The sequence below is a fragment of the Penicillium roqueforti genome (genome assembly GCF_015533775.1).
Source record: "Penicillium roqueforti strain LCP96 04111 chromosome Unknown scaffold_01, whole genome shotgun sequence".
NCBI lineage: Eukaryota > Fungi > Ascomycota > Eurotiomycetes > Eurotiales > Aspergillaceae > Penicillium > Penicillium roqueforti.
Window position 1 is genome coordinate 1,710,632 of NW_024067565.1, and position 17,193 is coordinate 1,727,824.

Below are 17,193 nucleotides of genomic sequence, written 5' to 3' on the forward strand. Positions count from 1 at the left end.
TCTGCAAACTCAAATCCCTTTCAGGCCTTGAGACGTCTTTTTAAGAGCACTCGCACACTTGGATCGGGATGGTAGCCTCCTGGTGTCCACAGGCTGTCAGGTCGCCCTATATCTCCTTTAAACTTGAAGTCAAAGTTGTCGATCAAATGTACAAGTATCATCTTAATCTCATTCGCGGCGAAAAAACGACCTGGGCACGCATGCACACCATAGCCAAAGTCCAAGTTATTCGTCCCAGTCGCCGTAAACTGGTATTTGGACTCGTTACCTGGAAGGTCCCTAAGCTTCTGGAATCTGAAGCCGTCGAACTGGCTTGGATTTTCCCATAAGTCCTCATCGTTCGAAACTTGGTGCAAAGGGAAAGCTATGTGCATTCCCGGCTGCAGCACAGTTCCATCATGAAGAGTGATAGGTTGAACGATTTTACGCCGCATGTTCAGCAGAGATATCGGACTAAGGCGGTGGGACTCTTTGAGAAACGAGTCCAACTTGCGCAGCTTTGGCATGGACGACTTATTGAGGTATGGCAATGGCTCGGTCGCTCTCAGGTCCTGAAGCTCGTCACGAAGAGGCTGTAGGTACTCGGGTCTGGCAGCCAAGTCGAAAATTGCGTTCGTCACTGTCATCGAAGTCGTGTGAATGGCTGCCATACTTGTCGCTAGCTGCATCTGTGCCTGGATGTTGAGGCTATCTCGTTCCTTCTGGTTACTGTTCTTGATGTTCCATGCACACATATTGTGAGGCCCGGTTCCCATTTCAAGCTGCTGTTTGGTGCCAGCGATGATGGGCGCCATCAAGCGTCTCATGGTAGCCAGTGATTTGTGCACTGCTCGAACTTTGGTGTTGAGATACCGTGAGGTCCAACGAAGTAGCCGCGGGTATGCCCGGATTTCAGGTACAGCGAAGAAAACATTGAGTGTGAACTCGATGATGCAATCTAGGTATTCCTGGTTACGGCTCATTGGAAGGCCCACAAAAATCCGGCCAGACACTAATGCGACGATGCGAACAAGCTTACTTTGGATGTCAATTTCGGTCCAGTCTGTGAAAAGAAGATTAGTGAATGATGTTTCAAGGTCCAGTCACCCCGAGTCTTACCGTCGCAAGGTGGGATCAATTCTTGGAAGGAGTACACAACTTCTTCATGTATATCGCCCATCAGGTGACCTGCAAAGCTTTAGCCACATCAAAGACGCTGCAGTGTAGGTTAGCTTACCGAGAGTCTTTGTGAGCTCGTTCTTGACACTGTTCACCACAGTCGAGATCCTTCCGCCCACAGACGTTGTCGTGAAAAGGCTGTGTTCGGACAGGAACCGCTGCACCATTATCAGTTACCGCACTGCTCAACCGCGCTTGCAGACATACCTCATCAATCTCGTCATCTAGATTGAGCATATTGTCGGGTAGAGCCTTTAGTTCTTCCATGAACTTAGTCGGCAAGATGACGGTCTCGCCATGGGCCTCCTTCAAGGTGAAGTATTTACCCTTGTACTGTGGAGAGTGTCAATACAGCTCTCGCGACATGGTAGGTTCTCACTCACATTCTGAAATCCTTCCCTAATTGTCTTATCCAATGCTATGAGATCGATTGGTCCGGTCTCGTCGTAAAGCTGTGGAGCGGGGAATTTTGGCGGTTGTCGAGGTGCAACCAGGGCATATGCGCAAGCGCAGGCGAACAAGGCGATTGCTGTTCCGAGCGCATGGTATTGGTAGCTAAGTGTAAGTACCCGAGAAAGGTGATCCAGCATATCGACGTTGTTCTCGAGATCGCGGATTGGTCGTCGAACGAGGTGTTTATCAACATGAGTGTGAGAATCGAGAGCAGAAGAGGAGAAGATCACGGCCATAGACGCACAGGAGGCTCATGAATCTACTGCAAGAAAGGCTCCTAGCGTCGGAGCGGAAGCATGATGGGAAATGGACGCGCCGGTTTTGTTACAAATGCCTATAAAAGATATGGGCCGAGTTAGTCTTCGGAATTAACCATATACAGTGCTGCTCCCGAAGATACGAGTTCACGGGCTTCATACCCCGAGAGGTGCGCATCCGTGGGCAAGTGGTTTGATAAATACTCTTCAGGTGCAGTGGGATACAAAAATTCAAAGTCCCACGTCACTTTTCGCCAAGGTATTGTTGTTCTCGCTACTTGAAGGAATAAACAAAGGCTCAAATTGAAGTTATTTCTAGTATTTTGTATACCAGCCTTTCGTTTCAATTACTGTTTCTACTCAATTTCCCACCATCATAGCTAATCTATACAAGTTTCCCATATTAATAGCATGCTATGCTTCTTGCGCACCTTTGATTAATCATTCTAAAACCCTTTCATATTAAATTCGATGATGGTCGCCGGGGGATAACTGCTGTCGCACTACTATTATGAAAAAACCCCCCAAAAATATGTATGTAAAAGATAGACCTGTATTTGAAAGCAGCAAGAACAACATTACCGAATTAGATCTACTTCCCTTGCCAAAAAGTGACATAGGACTCAGACTTTTTGCACCCCAGTCTGGGTACTTGGGAAGGTACTTGAGAAGTTGATTGGGTGGGTACGATCGGAGGTATTTCAATAAGCTCGTGAGAGAAAGTACTATCTTTTATCTGCGATATCTAGCCAGTCTTGACGTCTGTCCGCTTCTTCAGCGCCAGCTTGACGTACTTGAGCGGAGCCAACGTGACTGTACCCGCTGCCAGATGATCAATCTCCTGCTTCACTACTTTCGCGTCCATGCCTTCGCCGAGCACAATGCGGTACTTCCCCAAGACTGTCGCAAGAACACTGATGTACTCGGACTGTGTGAATTTCCTTCCGAGGCAAGCGCGAGCGCCGCCAGAAAAGGTCATCAACGTTCCCCTGACCTGTCTCGACTTGTCCTGTGCGACGACCTTCTTGTTAGGGCGCGAATTTGGAGTGACCCCTATGGTACCCATCCATCTATCAGGCTTGAGAGCCCAGGGATCGGGCCAGTACCTTTCGTGGTAGTGAACAGCGTTGACATTGAGGTACACGCGGCACTCAGCCGGCAGGACATGCTGTTGTGGGGAATTGTTTTCCGGGTAGACGGTGATAGTGGTATCCTTCGGGACCATTTTCGTGATAATGCAAACACCAGGGTACAGGCGGAAAACTTCGTACATAAAGCCGTATGTGTACTGGAATTTCTCGAAGTCATCCGTGTAATTAAGCGACGTGCGTCCTTCAGCAGCTGCCTCTGCATAAACCCCATCTACCTCTTGAATAATCCTGTCCTGCAAATCCTGCCTGAGAGCTAAGGTGATGAAGCCGTAAGTCATGGCGTTTGCGGTGGTTTCATACCCCGCGAGCAGGTACAGAAAAAGATTGCCGAGCACCTCGTCTTCGCTGAAGGCTTGCTTTCGACCGGCAGCCTTTGCCTCAAAGGCTGAAGCACGCAGAACGGATGTAAGAAGATTCCCCTTTGCGTCGGCAGATTGGTATTCGCTGTCTTTGCTCAGCTTCGCGGTCTCCGTCCGGATCATCTCACGCATATACTTCTCGAGCTCACCATGCGCGATAGCGATCTCCTTCATTGATGTCATCTTCATAATCCATTTAGGAATGAGAAGAATCTTGACCATGAACGTTGTGACTAGGTGCAGCGCGTGATGCAGGCTCATCTTGTACCCCGGAGGAATTTTGTTGCGAAGATCAGAAACTTCAGTTTCGAAGTCTAATCTTTTGCCGAAGCCCGTGTAGGAAATGACGGCCAGAGTCAATCGGTTGATATCAAGTGAAAGGTCGCGGGTTGTGTTTTCCTGGGACCAGGACTCCATGAGCGCGCGTGCTTGGTCGGAAGCCTCGTTCCAGACCAGATCGTTAGCTCCGCTGCCATCGTTGAAGGGGGGTGCAGTAATGCGAACGTGGAAGTTGTACGCTTTGCCCTCTGTAGTTGCAACATTCGGTCCATACGGCTCAAGGACCTCTGGCATGTGGAGTTAGCGAACGATGTTCCATGAGAATAGCGTTAAACTTACTGTATTTATCTCTTGGTTTTAGAAACTCATTTCGCCTGTTCATGACATCCCAGCACATGTCGGCGTCCGCGGTGTAGCAGATGAGACCCTCAGGCGATACGAGAAGGAAAACATCACCGAGCTCCTCGTGAACCCTGCGTTTCTCTTCCCAAGCCCAGTCGAGAATCGAAAAGCGAATCCATCGCGGCCAGCCCTCGCCTCTAGACAGTCTTGATGTGAACAAGGGACGAATGAGCGGAGTCAAGAGTTTTCCAAGGAACTCAGTCTCAAGTACGGGCACAAGAGTATACGGCAGGCCGGTTTTTTTGGCTTGACCCACGTAGTACGCCAATTTGACAAGCTTGTAAAGTATGAACAATAATAGGGTCGTGCCCACAAACGAGCCCAGAGGCAACTTTGAGGCGTTCATAGTGCGGAGAGTAGACAAGGAAGCGAAGCTCTCTGAGGATGGATCAAGTCAAGCGTGAAAGCTGACAGCTGGTTGGTCTCTCTATAGACCTTCCTTTGTGCAAAAATGATACAGTATGGTGGGAGTTTGCCCGCCGGGGGGAGTTGGTTTCGAGCTTTTCGGTCGCCGGCCCAGGACACCCATTGGAAATGCCCGAACAAGAGCTCTGGATCGGCACCGCAGGAGCCAAAAGGACCATATTGGGACGCAGATCGATTCAGTCCTGGTACGAAGTATTTACTGGTAGGACGGACATTGAACACATCAGGCTGCGTCGCGTTCAAACAGATTACTTCCGAGCTTACATAGCCTAGCCGCACACGTAGTTCGGCCCATACCCTGATTAGGGAAGGGAAGGTTATTGACTAGCGCTGACATCTGACCTAGAACTTTATTCGGAACTTGCCATAGTAGTTCCCTCCCCGCGCATCGATTGTAACTTGGAGATGCAGTCAGCATAGGTGAGAGCTTGGGGTAGGGTACTAGAGCGAAGATCGCCCAGTTCCATCGTTGCTTGCCTAAGCACCGCCCCAAGGATGGAACCTCAAACGAAAGACCCCGACCCCCTACCGCGTCTGGTGCACATAGGCGAAATACAGTTCAACCTGGGCGAAGTGACCACGGGCGGAGTGACGCCGCGAGGAACTTTCATTTTCTGCCCCATAACTGGCGGTGAGTTGAAATATAGAAACACACATTGGACCTGGGGCTGACCCAAAGGCAGGACACTTTACCACCGTCTTTCCATTACCGGACGGATTCGGCATTCACTCAGAGGCAATCGAAGGTCTGAGGGCAGAGGTGCTTCCAGGTGGCGGCGATTATCCGCTGATACATAACAATGAACTTGCGGAACTGAATGTCAGCGTCGTCGCCAAAGGTCTCAACAACGATCATATATTCCGTATCACCTCTTTCGGTATATGCGAATGGAACAAACTCATATTCGATATGATGGGCCAGACAGCCGCCGCACGCTCGACGGAGATGGGGGAAATCAACGCATGGCAGGTTTTTCGTATCAACACTGATAGCCCGGAGTATGCCTGGCTAAACTGGGCATGCATCATTGGGCAGGAGAGACTGATTTACGAAGACAGTCGCATGGCTAAGACTCACATGAAATTGTTCCAGTTTCTGGTAAAATAGCGATATAGAGATACTCAAATTATCATCTCCACGACTTGTATCTAGGCTACTATAATCATGTTCATGTAACTGGTGCTATGTAGATTTCAATGATCGGATGTTAAGCATTGCTCATTAGCATATAGTCCGCCTTTCATATGACCTTGCTCAGACAGATTCTCTCCAAGATTGATAAGACCCTCGACATGTTCTACTGGAACCTCGGTCAGTAGATCCACATTCACGCACTATGGTCCACTCACCTACTCACACGTCTCTTCGCAGGGATCTCTGATTGTTGCACAATATCCAATCAAGAGGCTGCATGTGGAGCTGCACCGAAGCGGTATCATGGCTGCGCGTTTCCAGGCAATAATGCCTGTATATATACGACAAGAGCTGTGCAGAGACAACCATAGAACAGCGAGAGCCATTTATCCTGTCGAGTGAACGGGACGGGAACTTCGAGACTGTAGACGGCACTGCGCTTGGGTGCCATGGTTCTGGAAAGACGATTGCGCTGTGAGGCTGCCTATAAATTTTGTTACCGAGGAGAAAAGGGCTGGCTCTAGGGGCAGTTTAAATGTAGTGTGAGTCTCAATTTCTCTTAATATGAGCGACTTTTCACGAAGCCCAAAGTAGAAATTCGCCAGGTTCCCATACTCGGACGGAGCCGAGCTGTTTCGGGATATGCAGAACACGTGAATCACGACCGCCATCTTGGAGTCCATTTATCTTGGAAGTCTAGGAAGTACCTGTTTGCATCCGCCCATGCCTATGTTGGCTTTACCTCATTCCTCGAAACATCCTGCTTGTTTATATACTACCGCAAGACCTGATCTGCCTGGCAACATAAGTACTGTGATTTGCATCTCGTGTATTGCTGAACAAGATGTACGAGCTACAACAACATCGAAAGTTCAGTGCGTTGGATGAAATGCTTCCAGCATTTTATTACTGCTACTTACTTTGCTTTCCTGTTAGCAGCGATAACAGGGCGAGCACGTCCGAGCTCTTGCAAACCTCCCTATCCTCGCTGGCAGAAGAACGCCCATACCTGACTGGTACAGTCCGAAGGGATATGGAAAGCAGTGTGCGCAAAGGCCATCTCATCCTCGACATACCGAATCCCTTCGAAGACCTTCGTATCGTATTCAACGATCTCACAGGTCCGAAGTCCCAATGGAAGGAGACATATCAGGATCTGAAAGACACCGGCATGCCGCCACACAAGCTGGATGCAAACTTGTTAGCACCCCTGACAGCCGGTATTGGAGAGACACGGAAAGTCATGTCGGTGCAAGCCAACTTTATCCACGGCGGACTATTGATTGCCTTTTGCTTCCACCACAATTTCGTGGACGCATATGGGGCTGGACGCATTATTGCGAGGTTTTCAGACCACTGCAATGGGACTGTTGACCTCAAAAATAGCGCTGATCCAGAGGGGGACGGTACCGATTCGAGGGGCATAGCAGACCTCCTCGACGTTGAACTTTTGAAAAAGCAGTACAAATTCGAGGACCTGGAAAGTGACCCAAACCTCTGGCGACTCAACTGCCTCGAGTTCAGGGGGGTTAACGATTTTCGGTGGCCCGATTTCATCCCTGCCCTTCTTCCAGTGAGGAAGCCACCAGTCATCTCGAGTATGTTCTCGTTCAGTTCAGACGCTCTGGCAGAAATCAAAGCTATGGCACAACCGAATCAAAGCGGAGCGTGGGTGTCGACAAACGACGCGTTGGTGGCCTTTCTGTGGCGACATACCATGAGAGCTCGCTTTCCATCATCGAGAACCGAAAGCGAGCCCCCAAACCGCAAGTCAAACGTGGTGGTGGCACTTGATGGCAGAAAAGACCTTTCTATATCACCAACCTACATCGGTAACTGTCTTTTCCATTGCTTTACGGACCTGCCGATCAATATGGTAGGAAGTGAGAGCACCCATCTTGGTGATATTGCGATCAAAGTCAGACAGACGATCACCGCGGCCCGAAACAAAACGTTGCTGAAAGCTGTCGTCGGGCTGGCTGCCACTCACCCAGATTGCCAGACAATCAAGTACGCCAACGACAATCTGGGGCCTGACCTGTACGTTACCTCTTGGATTGATCTGCCGTTCTATAAGCTTGAATGGGGCCCACTTGGTAAGACCGAGTTCTTCCGCATTCCAGACCGACAATTTGAAAGTCTCTGTTGCATTTTGCCGCCAAAGGATGGGGTTGTCCAGTTGATTACATCGATGGAGGAAGATCATAGCAAACGGCTTCGAAGTGACGCAGAGTTTACTAGATTTGCAACTTATAGATAGCCCCATAGATAGCCAATCCGCAGCATGGTGTCAGGTTCAATGCTTCCCTTTGTAAGTCGGTTATTGGCTGGTCAGTCGATTGAAGCATCTATTCACACGAATATTGGACCAAAATGAATAACCAATTTGCTTTGAGTATGAAATGTTCCCAAATGTATTGACCTCGCTATGCCTTGAGTGTGCTACCGTCCACAGAGTGAAATCTGACAGTCAGGGCAGGCTTGTCCCACATGACATGGACCTTGCTTTGTCCTTCCCAATCCAGAGACTGATCCATCAGCTCCATATCATATTTCCAGCAAAGTTTCGAAAGGATCAAATTTAGCTCCATAAGTGCAAAACTGTATAGACTGTCAGACGCTTTTTGTAAACAGCTACGGAGCTGTGCCACTTACTTTCGCCCTAGGCATCCTCGAGGACCCAAGCTGAAAGGCTGAGATGATTCTTTGATATCGGTCGACTTCTCATTCAGCCATCTGTTTGGATCGAATTTCATCGGGTCTTTGAACATTTGGGGATTGTGCGTCACAGTCCATGCGCTGGTATAGATCTCAGTCTGGCTTGCAGGTTAGATAGAATGCTCATGATTGAGAAGAAACTAGTAAACACGTACACCTTCCGGTATCCATTCCCCATCGATTGCGAGACCTGGTGATAGTCTCGGGAAACCCTGTGAGCCAGGGGGATAGATTCTGAGCCCTTCATTGATAACCGCCTGTAGATATGGCAACTGCTGTGCAGAGGTCGCATTGATTGACTCATAGGTAGGGAAGCGGTTTCTGATTTCTTCACGCATAGCTTTGTATACCTCCGGAGTCTTGAGTAGGTAGTACACTGTAGCTGCCAAGAAAGTTGCGACAGTTTCGCCTCCAGCAATGATGAGAGTGGATGCATGAGCTGTCATCTCCTCGCGATCAACTTCGCCGGACTCAACCTTTGAAATTAGATTGGACATGAAGTCTTTCCGAAGATTCTTGTTGGTCATGCGCTCGGCAACTTTGTCTCTGGTGAATTGAGAGTGCTTATTTCGCACCGCAGTCAGAACAGGTGCCAAGAATCTTGCCAATGTCAGTGCAAATGGCAGGCGCCGCAAATTGTCCGCAACGGTGATAAAGTAAAGATGTTTGAGAATCATTTCCTGCCAGTAGTGAGGCTCACCTCGGATGATGCACTCGAAAGATTGCCCAAAGGCCATCTCTCCGAGTATGTCAAACGCTACCATTTCTGTCCACTTAGTCATGTCCAGGCCTTTTGTCTCGGAACCACCGTCGTTGCCAAGTCGCGTGATGAAAGCATCAACGGTCTGAGAGACAAGTGGCTCCTGCTCCAAAAGGGCTTTCGTCGAAAATGCAGCAGACAGAAATGACTTCATCTGCCGGTGCTTCTCTGGATCTCTCTCACTTCCAATGCAGAGCGAGTTAAACCCCGACCCGTACATATCGTAGAATTCACTTTTTGTTGGAATCATGCCCCCTGGCCGGTGGCCGTATATTGACTTCCATGAGGACACAGAGGCAAATGAGAGCTCGTTTGGAGCTACTCTAAGAACGGGGCCTTTTTAAAAAAGTCAGCAGCTGCTTGCGTCCGGGCACGGATGAACTTACCGTATTTCTGGTGCCCAGCCTCTATGGATCGGTGGATTCTGCCTTTCAAGGTCATTCGCATTCGCCATAGCTAATTGAGTCAGCGAGAGGAATAGATTGAGTAAATTGATATCTTACCAAGGTCGACCTAGCCAATAGTGGTCCCGGAAACCTGGCCAGGGGATGGAACCAGAGGTTAAAGACTATGAGGCCAATAAAATAGCAGAGGGCCTAGCCACTTGTTAGCAAAATAAAGGGCCTGGTATGGTATGAAGGATCGAGGTGTATGGCCATTGGCCAATGCCAATGAGCTTACTGCTGCAGAGATGACGAATGGGAGCACGTAAATGCTGTGGGGGGGTTGATCATAGACGAATAAGAGACCGGGGATTGGAGATATGGTCATGTTGGAGTAGGAAAATTTGAGTTGCATGAATATGCTGCGGTAAGAATTCACTTCCAGATAGCTCGAGTTACTCTTCCGAGGAAATCGTGTGGCCACTTATAAACATAAGCGGCTTCACCTGTTCGGACTCATGCTGTTTTGGGTCACATTTGCCTTTAAAGGTCTATATCCGACATGGCGAAAAGCTGACACAACGACGCCCTGCTAACTAGATCGCCGATCTCTCTTCGGCGTAAGCACTACTCCCATCCCAAGGGCACCTCCCGTTCTGGGTAAATTATCCCTGACCAATCACAGCATGGAACGGCACCTTCGATTCCTCACACATCTATCCATGTACGCCTTTTGGTCATAGCGTTAGCGGCTCTTCCTGGATTTTGTGGATGTTTGGTTTTGTTTTTTTTGGGTTATGTCGGTCGAAGGGCCGGCCTGGAGGCAATGCAGGCGTGCTCCGTGTTATTATGTCGTATTTTCGCCCGTCGCGCAGCTGACTCGCATATGCAGGAGTGGCGGGCTGTGCGGACCGGTGCGAACGTGGCGTCCCACGAGTGGTGTAGAACCTGCTTGGCAGGGTAGAGCATCTGCTTACTAGATAACGATAATAGAGCGAAGAGGTTAGCGTATCTGGCTTGACTGTAGAGCGTGTTACTACAAAGCTGATTATTGGGAGGAGGAGATGAAGAAGAAGAGGAGGAGATGAAGAAGAAGATGATGATAATGAAGAAGAAGAAGAGAAGTCCTTTCTTCTTCTTCTCTTCCTCCTAAGAAGGGGAGGAGGGTCTCTTAATACCGCCCTAAGTATCTTGATTTACTAAATGTGACTTATGCATCTCCCGCCCGAATAGCTTCATAATCCCTGCCCTACGTGAGACGCCACAATAACAAGTACATGTAAGCATAACAGTCTACATACTATAATTCCTGGAAATTTGAGATAATAAAGTTCAAGGCAAGTGCTCGGGTCTCTACTTATTCACAACCCTCTGAGAACTGAGATCACTTGCTAGGCCAGAATGTTTGGAACTCTCAGGATCGGGTCCGAGAAGAACTCTGTGGAATTTATCGAGCATGCCAAAGGAGAGGCTGCAAGCCGATTAGGAGGATACGTCTTCTCACATTCCGCTTGTGAAAGCTGCCGATTAAAAAAGGTAAAGCTTTCCCGTACTAGCATCGGTTGGTTTGCTAATATAACTCCTCTGGTCAACTAGCTACGTTGCAGTGGACACAAGTCTGGCTGCGATCGCTGCAGAAGCCAGGCGATGAAATGCTCCTACCAAATAGGAGCCCCGAGCAACAGCTCGCGACCGAAGTCAAGATCACATTTCCAACCCAACTTCTCTAACATGAGTGGGACAGCTGGCACCAGCAAGGCTCCGAGCCCTCTGGGCAATGATGGCGTCGATCGGGAGATCGGCGGGTGGGAAATGGCTGAGACCGATCCGACTGGCAGTGTAGTGACCACTACCGCCCAATTCTTGAATAGCGTGAACCAGGGCGAACACTCGAATCTTAACGACTTGCGTCAGGGACAAAGATTCGGCGGTGAGCTTGACTATTCCGAAAACGAACTTAATGATATTTTCAGCAACATCGCCTATCTCCAGCCAGACGATATGGAGACGAACGTTTTCGTGGGTGCCGCAAATCGAGCTGTCCTCGATGCCGAGGCCTTTGACTCGATGACCGAGCCAGCAAATTCTATGTCGGACGACATAGGCGACATCGCGGCATCTCAACCTCCATCTGCCGATGTTCAGTCGGCGTTCATGGCTTTCGATCATGCACGCACCTCGTCTTCCTCGTCGTCACACCAAAGCTCCGATACCTCGGCTAGTGACGCTTTTATCGCAACAGATTTCGACGGAGCCAGATCGAGGACAGATCCATCAACTTGCCAATGTCGAGGATCCATCCTCCGCGTTCTTGCTGAGATTGAGTCGAACATTTTATCCGCCAGTCCCAGCAACATGTACGCTATTTTGTCATATCTCCGTCAGACAACGGCAGCAAGCAACGACATCTTGACATGTCGCATCTGCAACTGCAGATTAAAGTTCTTCGGACTTCTTGGGATCATTGGCGAGAAGATCACCAGCCTCTCGGGGGCAATAATCACCGCATTCGTCTGCCGCCTGAAGGAGCAAAATGAGTCTGTGGATTTCGGCAAGTCCGATTCTCCTGACAAGCGTCTTGATCCCAACAGGGCAATACAATTGTGCGAGTTTCAAGTCCAGTCTCTGCAGGAATTCAAAGTCGTATCAGCTGCCGTTATTAAGTTGCAGTTGAAGTATTCTGTGGCCTTTGTCTCTCGCACTCGTGAGCTTGCGATATCCATGAATCATCTTGCACAAGCTCAGAGCCTTGAGAAGCTTGAAAGCAGGCTGAACGAGCTCGTCATCAAGATGCAACGAATGGTCTCGGAAGTAGACTCAGACCTTTGTGATATATGAGGCATCTGGGGTTGTTGCAGGAGCCTGGGAGGATTGCAGGCTACAGTGGATGCCTACAGAGCTTACGGAGCCTTCAGGGCCTATATGTACCGAATACCTGTCCATTGTAGAGCTTAGATAGTCAGTCAATATTTGCAGTTAATTCAGTCAGTCATTGCGAGCATAAAGAGATCACTGGTCATGCCATCAGATACCTGAAACACAGATAATGAGTGAAACTGACGGACAACTGGGTTTACAAAGATAACACGTATCCAGAAATTATGAAAAGAGTCCGTTACTTCTGTATCTGCGAGGCACCTTTCCGTATCCGGTATCTCCCCGACTTCTTTACGACCGACACGCTCGAGAAGGGCATGTTCCGACATAAGGCTGCTCGAGGCCATCAATTTTATTTGTCATCCTCATGGGGCCTAGTAAAATAACCTGGAGTGCAGCGCCTGGTAAAAGCAGTCGACCACAACCCAAAGATTTCCCCAATTCCAGAGTACCTACCTAGCACTTCTTTGCATACCCGCAGTCATGGATGCACTCGAGGCTCCAGAGCTGCTTTTACTACCCCACCTGTCGGCCTTGACACCCAAGACTGGTTTTCTGATTGGAGTGAGTACCCAGCATTCGTCACTCGCAAGGCAGTTCTGAAATAAAATACAGCTTGCTCTCGCTATCACCGCATACTGCTACTATAGACACACACAACATCCACTGTACAAGTTCCCAGGACCCCGATCGGCCGCATGGAGCAACGTGCTCTACTGTTACTACTACATCCAAGGTCGACAGCCCTTCAAGTTGCTGGAGCTGCACAACCAATATGGAAGCGTTGTTCGGACGGCTCCAAACGATCTCTCCTTTAACACGGCAGGTGCATTTCGAGATATTTACAACTTCCGGCCGGGCCATGAGACTTTTATCAAGAGCGACTGGTATGATGGGGGCGTCTTTGCAGACAAAGCTCATTCGATCGTGAGCGAGCGTGAACCTGGCAAGCATGGGCACATGCGGAAGTATCTCAGCCACGCCTTTTCGGACAAATCGTTGAAAGCGCAAGAGCCACTCATCGATGAAGTTGTAAACGAGTTTGTCTCTCAGCTTGACGTGTTTGGTTCGAAAAAGGGTGGCATCGACATTGTTGTCTGGTTTAATTTAGCCACTTTTGATATCATTGGCTCCTTGGCATTTGGAGAGTCTTTTGGGGGCGTCAAATCAGGTCAGTGCTCCAGACCTCATACATCGCATCTATACTCATCATTCACATAGGTGAGGTTCATCCTTGGATTTCGCGAATCATCACGGCGATCGGGCAGAGTGCTTTGGCAGATGCCTTCAAGCGGTTTCCAAAATTCGCGACCACATTCAAGTGGTTATTCCCGAAAGCAATTGAGAAGATGCTGGAAGACACGGCAGGCCATGAGAACTATACCATCTCACTGATTGATAAGTATGCCTCCGAAGCTTCACAGGGCTATCCGTGGAACTCTAACACCTTGATTTAGGAGGTTGAGCAATCCATCTACTCGCCCAGACTTCTTGACGCGCATGCTGGAAAACAGACCAGAAGATTTGACAGATGTCCAGATCGCGGCCCATGCGTCTGACTTTGTCATTGCTGGCAGCGAAACGACAGCGACAACATTGAGCTGCATCGTATACTATTTGACCAAGAACCCATCAGTATATCAGAAAGCCACGCAGGAAATCCGAGACAGGTTCGAAAGATTCGAGGACATCAACTCAACAGCAGCTTCGCAACTCAAATATCTTCATGCATTAGCTCTCGAGGCGATGCGAATCTATCCACCTTTGCCGCTGGCCTTACCGCGAGTCGTTCCCAAAGGCGGAGATACCATCGACGGTCACTTCGTTGCAGAAGGGGTAACTACAGATCCATATCCATTTGGTTTGAACCTTCCTAATTCAAAACAGACAATCGTTTCCGTCAATCCTGTAGCAGCTTGTCTATCTACAAAGAACTTTGATGCGCCACTGGAGTTCAGACCAGAGCGGTGGCTCGAAAGTGATTTGGTCGATGATCACGAGGCCTCGCAGCCTTTCTCGATGGGACCTCGAGCATGCCTCGGAAGGAATTTGGCATGGATCGAGTTGAGTCTGTTACTCTCGAAAATGCTTTGGGTCTACGATATCGAGCTTTTAAACACAGAAGTCGATTGGTTAAGGGATTCCAGAATGGCGATGCTGTGGAAGAAGCCAAAGCTAATGATCAAGACTACTCGTAGGCGAGTTGCTTCATGATAATAACAAGATTTTCGGACGCCCTAGGACGTCCTCTAATATCTGAACGATGCTATACTTAGACATGAATATATTAATGTAATAGATAGACATGCTACAATTGGCTTACAATTCTTAGCTGACTAGCGGGAAGGCTATATTAGGCCTTGACAACTTACAACCAAGGGAAGTTCTGTAGTATTCAAACCCATTCTCTGGATCTGCGGTGAATCTAAGGGAAGGTCAGCCTTATATATATATGGGAAGGAATTGCCACCTCAGATGCAGCTAAACTCACTTTAGCCAAAGATTTACAGTTCCACAATGTGAAGTGTTGGTCTGAGGAAGTCTTTTATCTTTCTCCCGAATTGAGTCCTCCTGTCTGTGGGCTCTAGGAATATAGCTATTCCTTTCCCGCTGTAAACGGCGTTTCGTCTCGGCAATCTTATTGCGCTGAGCAAAAAAGTCCTTTCTGCCTATAATTACGTGTGGCGCGGGTGGAGGCAGGGAATTTATTTAAAGTAAAAGAACGCGATATTAGATCAAGATACCAACTAAAAGGTTCTTGAATAGAAGGTATGTAAATGATTATATGCTATTGTTAGCACACATTCTACTTTTATATCTGAGATTTTGAGCTCAAGCCGCTCTTAATTAGAAGACAAAAGGAGATAACATCCTGAAACGGATGGAGTTCTCCGCTATTTCCTACGCCCCTCCGTCATAATGTATTTTCTTGATGAGATAAAGTGCTCCGGAAAATGAGGGCAGCAGCAATGCTATCAGCGAACTAACTAACCATCACAGTATAAACGACCCTGTGGGGGCTAATCCCTTCTGGGTATAGTCTGAGGTGGGCATCAGTGTTGCTCACTGATTGGACACTGAGCACTCACTGAGCATCAGTCATCCTGCACGTGACTGATCTGAGCCCGTGCTGACATCTACCCAGTGAGCCTGAGCCTGAGCCCTCACAAAAGCGGCAGCTCAAATAGGAAAGCCCCACCCGCCAGGGTATTTCCGGTACGTATAGCTACATATATGAATTTTTGTTCAGTCGCTTCACATTCTGTGGTCAGGAAGCGGCCTCTTCTGTCATTGGTCATACCGGGTGTCTATCCCAGTCACTCACCTACTTTAAAACATGCGGATAGGAATGGGTACTGTAATTTAAGCTGGATGTATCGTGTTGGCTTAGAATTGTCATTTTCATTCTGTTTTGAATGGCCATATTCCCTGAGAAGTCCGTGGCACTAGGTATATAATTACGAACCTTTGGGAAAGTCCGTCAAGGAACTAATCGCCCGCCATTCCTCAATCGCTGCCAAGGTCTCAGATGCGGCCTTGCTGATCTCATCGCAGGCATCACTCCCCAAGGGCAAGAGAGCAGGCAGGGGTTTCCCCTCGGCGATTCCCGTGGAGGTAATGACGTCGTAGATAACTTGCGTGCCCTTCACGGGGTTACCCAGCTGGGCGCCGTTAAAGGCGGCGAAGTTAGAGTCGGTGGTATTGTTTACCTCCTGGTAGGCCGATAGACGCGAGGACTTTGCGGTCTGAGAAATATTGGCTGACGGGTTCAGTAACTCGGTGCGGAAGAAGCCCGGTTCGACTAAACAGTGGCGGATACCGAACGGGGAGATCTCACCCGCCAGCCCAAGTCCAATCCAGCGCAGAGCGGCTTTGGAAGCGTTGTAGAGATTGCAGCCAGGCATAGGGTACCAGGCGGCCATAGAGCCGATGGTAACCAAAGTGCCCGACCCCTTAGCGCGGAGGTGTGGCAGTAGGGCGCGGTAAAGGTTCAGAGGGCCAAAGGTATTAGCCTGGAACTGACGCTGAGTCTCTTCTGCGGTAGCCTCTTCAAGCATGCCTGTCTGCACGTAGGCGGCATTGTTGACAACAATGTCGACCGTTCCATAGACAGCTAGGATAGTCTCGACTGCTGCTTGGATCTGGGCTGGGGGCTCGTTGTGGTCTAGGTAGACAGCCTTGATATTAGGGTTAGTTGACTCGAGCTCGGCTAATTTATGCGGAGTCCGTGTGGCGGCCAACACGCGATCCCCGTGCTTAGCGGCCACTTTAGCCAACTCTTGGCCAAGTCCGGACGAGGTGCCGGTGATGAGCCAGATCCGGGAGGTAGTAGCCATGATGGATGGGTGGATGATTTGTTCTCAAAGGATGGTATTGAGGTCAGGAGGGGTGTGCTGCTGGGAGGAGGGGAGGAGGACATCTATATATCATATGGGCCGATGCCATCCGGTGCGAGTACTAAACTCCGCTAACTGCGAAACAAAGATACTGGCTCCATCCCAAACTCCGGTAACTACGAAGCAAAAAGAGACTTCTTACATCCTAGTCAAGTTAACGTAGCCTGATAGGTAAAACGATGAAACGAAGTGGGTTCGACAAAAGTCCATCAGTCGATGCTAAGAATAAGAGGAAGGTCGTCCGAGACTATTGCACTAACCGGAATCCTGCTGGCCCCATAGTAGTAGTTATGGCAACTGGGCCAAGACCTACATATTATACAGTGTTTGTTGTATAGTATCGGAGCGAAGGATGCATGTCTATCGGCTAGTATTCAAACCGGCAAACTAGATTAGACAGAATCAACGTGAGAGCTCATCTTAAAGCCAGGCAGTGCT

At 49.0% G+C, this 17,193-nt stretch overlaps 8 protein-coding genes across 8 annotated transcripts; 4 read left to right on the forward strand and 4 right to left on the reverse strand.

Moving 5' to 3' along the window:
* Positions 1-20: 20 nt before the first annotated feature.
* Positions 21-1,847, reverse strand: LCP9604111_1085 (cytochrome P450; the record flags this gene model as incomplete). The annotated part of the gene is made up of 5 exons (XM_039074572.1): positions 21-1,042; positions 1,099-1,167; positions 1,217-1,316; positions 1,366-1,491; positions 1,542-1,847. 5 exons carry the CDS (start codon positions 1,845-1,847, stop codon positions 21-23), a joined length of 1,623 nt encoding a protein of 540 aa, XP_038933633.1.
* A 766-nt stretch (positions 1,848-2,613) lies between these two features.
* Positions 2,614-4,405, reverse strand: LCP9604111_1086 (uncharacterized protein; the record flags this gene model as incomplete). The annotated part of the gene is made up of 2 exons (XM_039074583.1): positions 2,614-3,944; positions 3,997-4,405. 2 exons carry the CDS (start codon positions 4,403-4,405, stop codon positions 2,614-2,616), a joined length of 1,740 nt encoding a protein of 579 aa, XP_038933634.1.
* Positions 4,406-4,980: 575 nt separating this feature from the next.
* On the forward strand, positions 4,981-5,593 carry LCP9604111_1087 (DUF3237 domain-containing protein; the record flags this gene model as incomplete). Its single annotated transcript, XM_039074594.1, has 2 exons — positions 4,981-5,116; positions 5,169-5,593. 2 exons carry the CDS (start codon positions 4,981-4,983, stop codon positions 5,591-5,593), a joined length of 561 nt encoding a protein of 186 aa, XP_038933635.1.
* An 871-nt stretch (positions 5,594-6,464) lies between these two features.
* LCP9604111_1088 (uncharacterized protein) lies at positions 6,465-7,880 on the forward strand (the record flags this gene model as incomplete). Its single annotated transcript, XM_039074605.1, has 1 exon — positions 6,465-7,880. The coding sequence occupies one exon, from the start codon at positions 6,465-6,467 to the stop codon at positions 7,878-7,880; it is 1,416 nt and encodes a 471-aa protein (XP_038933636.1).
* A 166-nt stretch (positions 7,881-8,046) lies between these two features.
* Positions 8,047-9,869, reverse strand: LCP9604111_1089 (cytochrome P450; the record flags this gene model as incomplete). The annotated part of the gene is made up of 6 exons (XM_039074616.1): positions 8,047-8,221; positions 8,276-8,436; positions 8,494-9,434; positions 9,485-9,554; positions 9,602-9,694; positions 9,780-9,869. The coding sequence occupies 6 exons, from the start codon at positions 9,867-9,869 to the stop codon at positions 8,047-8,049; spliced, it is 1,530 nt and encodes a 509-aa protein (XP_038933637.1).
* A 1,343-nt stretch (positions 9,870-11,212) lies between these two features.
* On the forward strand, positions 11,213-12,319 carry LCP9604111_1090 (uncharacterized protein; the record flags this gene model as incomplete). The annotated part of the gene is made up of 1 exon (XM_039074627.1): positions 11,213-12,319. One exon carries the CDS (start codon positions 11,213-11,215, stop codon positions 12,317-12,319), a length of 1,107 nt encoding a protein of 368 aa, XP_038933638.1.
* A 522-nt stretch (positions 12,320-12,841) lies between these two features.
* Positions 12,842-15,546, forward strand: LCP9604111_1091 (cytochrome P450; the record flags this gene model as incomplete). The annotated part of the gene is made up of 7 exons (XM_039074638.1): positions 12,842-12,922; positions 12,974-13,529; positions 13,580-13,760; positions 13,816-14,194; positions 14,246-14,430; positions 14,481-14,552; positions 15,504-15,546. The coding sequence occupies 7 exons, from the start codon at positions 12,842-12,844 to the stop codon at positions 15,544-15,546; spliced, it is 1,497 nt and encodes a 498-aa protein (XP_038933639.1).
* Positions 15,547-15,816: 270 nt separating this feature from the next.
* On the reverse strand, positions 15,817-16,695 carry LCP9604111_1093 (SDR family oxidoreductase; the record flags this gene model as incomplete). Its single annotated transcript, XM_039074650.1, has 1 exon — positions 15,817-16,695. The coding sequence occupies one exon, from the start codon at positions 16,693-16,695 to the stop codon at positions 15,817-15,819; it is 879 nt and encodes a 292-aa protein (XP_038933641.1).
* Between the last annotated feature and the right edge of the window lie 498 nt (positions 16,696-17,193).